Source organism: Montipora capricornis, chromosome 6 (assembly GCF_036669925.1).
Source record: "Montipora capricornis isolate CH-2021 chromosome 6, ASM3666992v2, whole genome shotgun sequence".
NCBI lineage: Eukaryota > Metazoa > Cnidaria > Anthozoa > Scleractinia > Acroporidae > Montipora > Montipora capricornis.
The window spans coordinates 48,153,992-48,158,991 of NC_090888.1; the positions used below are offsets into that span (position 1 = coordinate 48,153,992).

Consider the following 5,000-nt stretch of genomic DNA (forward strand, 5'->3'; position numbering starts at 1 on the left):
TCTGCCTATACACGCATGACCCTGCTGAGAACGAAAAGATAGATAAAGCTGGGTATCATCTGCATACTTGTGATATGATATATTATGACGTCGAACAATATCACCAATTGGAGAAATATACAGGGTAAACACGATTGGTCCAAGGACGGAGCCTTGTGGGACTCCGAAAGCTTGATAACACCAAGATGATGATTTGGCGTTTACAACTACAGCTTGACAATGGTGCGATAGATATGATTCAAACCACTGTAGAACCTTCCCTTTGATGCCAAATCTGTTAGCGAGTGTGTATAACATGGTGGAATGGTCAGTTGTGTCGAATGCGGCACTCAGGTCTAACATGAGAAGTATAACAGAGAAGCCACTGTCGAGAGCCATCAATAAATCATTCTGCGGGCGAAGGAGTGCTGTTTCCGTACTATGAAATTTTTTGTAAGCAGACTTGTAGATGTCATTCAAATCGGCTTTTCCCACAATCTTTGATATAAAAGGGAAGATTTGCCACCGGTCGAGAGTTTTATACGTTTGGGTGAAGAGATGTCTTCTTCAGACTCGGTGTCATGACTGCACTCTTAAACTGGTTGGGCACAGTAGACGTCGATAAGGAGAGGTTCACAATTTTAGTTTTAAATGGCAAGAGCACAGGCAGACACTGCTTTACCATCTAAGTAGGTAACTGACCAGACACACAAGACTTTGACGACGATAACTTGATCAACTTCTCAACATCAGCTCAGGAACAGAAGCGAACTCAACCAAATCAGGCTCCGGGAAGGAAGAAACTACTGAAGAAACCACTCAAGGTGGAAGATAAACACAAGAGGAAAGATTTCGTCGTATGGAAGTAATTTCCTCGATGCAGAAGCTGGCAAATTTATCAGAAAGCTCATCAGTTGGAAGATCAGGTAGTTTAGATTCAATCTTGCGACAAAGTAGGTGATCCATTATTTTGAACAGTCCCTTCTGGTTACCACGGTTCTGATCAATAACAGTAGCATAATAATACTCCTTGCTTGAAGATAGCATATGCATTGTAATCATCAGGGCATTTAGTCTTGCGCCAACGACGTTCAAGCTTTGTTCTGCGTTTCTTCACACAGTGACTTCCTCTCAATACCAGGGCGCAGCTGGTCTGATGGTAATTACTTTGGATTTTTGAGGAGCATGTTTGTCCAGAACCTGACGAAGTGCATTATTTTAGTGGTCAGAAATTTCAGATAGATTATTTACGGGTGCTGTAGCTACGAAAGTTAGGAGATCACTTGAAGAAGATTCCATATCTATAGCACGGAGTTTGCTATAGACAATCGTTTTCACCTAAAAGGTAATGCACAGTGACCAGCATAATGATCAAATAGTCCAGCATCATGTATGTGGATACCTGAAAATATATAATGAGACAGCTTAGCCTGAGATCATTAAGTCAAGCGTATGCTGACTTCGATGGGTAGGAGAATAAACGTGCTGTTGAAGACCAAATGTTTTAAAATGCCTAGAAATTTGGATACACAGGATGTCTCAGGTTGATCCATATAAATGTTAAAATCACTAGAAACCAGTACTAAACTTCCAAACCCAGAGAAACCCGCCAAAAGGTCAGAAAATTCCAAGAAAAAATCATCGGGACTGCAGTTCGGTGGTAGATAAATGACGATAATCCTGAAGCTTTTGGTAGATGTAATGCAGATAACCTGCATGTATTCGAAGGATTTTACATTCACAATTTCCTCTTGCTTTATTCTGAGGCTCGTTTTAAACAGAAGACCAACGCCACCACCACGACCTGAAGACCAGGTATTGTTGATAAATCTATGACAAGTAGGAGTAAGTTATTCAATTAATACTCCATCATTATCACCGGGTTCCAGCCAAGTCTTGGTGAATGCAAAATGGTCAATATTTTGATCCACTGTGTAATGTTTGAGAGAAAGAACTTTATTTCGAACAGAACGCGAGTTGAGATAGCAGACATTTACACTTTGTTTACTTCTCATATGCAAATCTTCCTTATCGTTGGAGGTTACAAATGCAATATTTAATTTGCTTGGCGTGTGTGATAGAGTTCCTGTCGACGAAAGACAGCTCTGAAAATCAGAACCAACAGAAATAGGGCGTTTACTTCGAAGCCGAAGATGATTCCCTCCACGTTGACCTTTTCTAGAAGCCAGAAGCCAGAAAGTACAGCGATGAAAGCGCATTGCAGGTTTGGCTTGGTAGGGGTGGATGCAACGAGGGTTGAACAGACGTTAAAGCCTTCCTCTAGATTTTCCAGGAATGTTTCAGAGAAAAGAGAGTATTTCTCGCGTATATAAACATGTTCCAAGCACACAAAAGCTGAGTATATAATAGGTCAGGTATTAAAAACGTTAAAACTGAACAAGCAAAAACCTAATAACAAGACAGAGCTCTCAACATTTGTGGCATCCAGTGGCGGCGCTCTGGAGTTGCGGCGCGATTACGTGTTTATCCATCCAGTAGCGGTGCGATTACATGTTTATCATGGAGGGAAGCCCGTTCATTGCCGCGACAAGTAACAATCAACAATTTCCCATTCGGTTAAAGTTCAATTTAATAAATCGTTCCTGTCAACAGAAATTGCGCTTAAAATATAGTTTATATGTGGACAAAAATGTAATTTAGTCTGGTAGAAGATTCTCTTGTAACTTCGCTTGTTCTCGATAAGCAACTGTTAACCAATCAGGATCATTTAATCATGCCCTCTTGATTGCCAAAAGTACTCTCGTGATGAAGGAAAAATGCGCATGTATGTGATAATACAAAATTTCAGTACAAGAAACATTCATATTCCCAGATCCTATTCATGTCGAACATGATTTCTATTGACCTAAGAGTTTTTTTTTGCTTTGTTATACTCAAGAGTACACTATAGCACCAACATAAAAATGTGATTTCTCAACCTTAAAGGCATCGGTGTTTGAAATTGTAACCTGAACAAACTTCTTTTTATATCTCTTAGGAGTAAAGGTCAAGGTGGACGCCAGAATAAAAATCAAATTTACCTGCCAGAATAAGGTCATGTCCATTCACTGCATCCAACCGAAAGTCATAAAAGTTGTCCACGCAATATACTCCCGCCACCAAATAAACGTTTGCAGTCGTACAAGCGCTGAATACTGTGACCCAGTGAATAGAACGACTGTGGTAATGAGCCTTTGTGATGGACAAGTTAAGTGCGACGTCAGTGTGAACCAGTGCACGATGGGTAATTATTGTGTCACTGCTTTGCCCTATCTGACTGTATATTACTCCTGCGGTAAGTCACTTGCTCAAAAATCTACATTCACATTGCTTGTCTCAATCGTAAATAACGAGAACGGGTGCGTTGATTCAAACGTTGGCCGTGTAGCTGTTATATTTGAACAGAGATGTCTATTAGAGGGTGAAAATTGAAGACAGATATCTCTGTTCAAATGGAACAGTAAACGTTGCCCTTCTCCTTACTTGCACATGTCCCTTCCCGTGAAATGAAATCGGGAATTCCTTCGGCCTTTGTAGCTCTGCCGGTAGAGCAAAGGTGATCAAATCCAGAGGCCATAGTATTTTTCTGTCCTAATGCGTGCCCATTTCCAATACTGCGGATACCGCTCAGATGGATTACATGGGAATGAAGGTAGCACTTAAAAGTTACATTCCAATTGATACCTCTGCTCAAGAGAGAAAGTTATATAATCAAGCAAAGCTATGATCCTCGCAACCCTCTTATATATTTTGGTCTCGTGCCCATGGTCGCAGAGCCACTGATAACTAATCACGTGTCTTCTTTAAAATTTCCTCGCATCATGACCACGGGCTAAATTAAGATTAAAAAAATTATCATTGGAAGAGGCTCATATGGGGTGGATGTTTCCTCTCCCCCACTCATTCTCTCTTGATCTGCTTCATTCTTAGTTTGGCCCATTTGTTAGTGACTAAAGTTACCCTGCATTTCGGCATTTCACAATAGTTCATTCTGCAAATTTAATTTTCAATCACTCTCCATCTTCAAACTCCAATATTTAATTTCAATTCCCAGTCAGGATGAGATTTGCATAACGTTTGAACACACCGCCGGACGTCGACTTGTTTTGACTCGTATATTGCACACTCTGGCGTTAATGTCAAAATAATAAGAGAACCCTATGTTAATTAATAGCCATTTCTCGTTTTACCAGGACTATATATCTCAGTTTCTGGAACGAGTTTGGTATCCAGGGTCAACGATGGCTTGGCTGGAAGTAAATTCTTAAACGATTTATTCCTAATAGTATTAAACTGTATTAATCTTGTATTGATAGTTAAGCATGGTTTCATCAAACATCAGAAATTACATTTGCCTTGAAATTTCTCAGAATTATTTTAATTAATAAGCACTGGTATTTATTTTAGAAATGCCTCTCCCAACAATACCTGTCAAGACGTCCACCATGATTTTGACCAGGCAAATAGCATCCTCCTGTCCAAGTCCAACGCCTACAAAGAAAACTGAGTCTTCAAGACCTCTTGTTGTGGAAGTATTTCACGAAGGTTTAATCCGGTACAACGGCGCGTGTATTTGCAAACATTTGGGATTTTGGGTTGCCTCGTCTACCTTGGTATTTCTGCTGTGAGCGATGTTGCGTACATGGCGATTAAGGCCATTATTGATTTGTATAAGCCCACGAAGAGAAATTTAAAAAACATAAACGAACCAACTCCCTTTGCTCCTGCATTCCTATGTTTGAACTTGGCTGGAGGATTTTGTACCAGCTCAATCTTAGCAAGAGCAAGTGGATGGTCTTAGTAACGACCCAGATTCACTGTCGTAGACCTGAGCCTTAATTTGTACGATAGGGCTTGTACTCATAAAGATTCAGGGTTTTGTTTAACTACTTCCTTAACTTCGTTAACACCCCCTGCACCCTCCCCCTAGATACGCTCCTGCAGATTTAGAACATATTGAAGTAAATTTGGATCCAAGCTTGTCTTTCTCTCTTCTCCAAAATTGTGCCTGTTGTAAAAAA

The 5,000-nt window shown here is 40.3% G+C and overlaps 1 protein-coding gene across 1 annotated transcript in view; it reads left to right on the forward strand.

Moving 5' to 3' along the window:
* Positions 1-5,000, forward strand: part of LOC138052326 (uncharacterized) — a 10,350-nt gene that overhangs the window by 5,250 nt on the left and 100 nt on the right. Inside the window, exons 2-3 of the mRNA XM_068898745.1 lie at positions 2,978-3,274; positions 4,387-5,000. The exon at positions 4,387-5,000 is cut by the window's right edge and continues 100 nt beyond it. Of these exons, the coding sequence (XP_068754846.1) occupies positions 2,978-3,274; positions 4,387-4,607 (518 nt within the window). The 3' untranslated portion in view covers positions 4,608-5,000. The remainder of the gene's footprint in view (positions 1-2,977; positions 3,275-4,386) is intronic.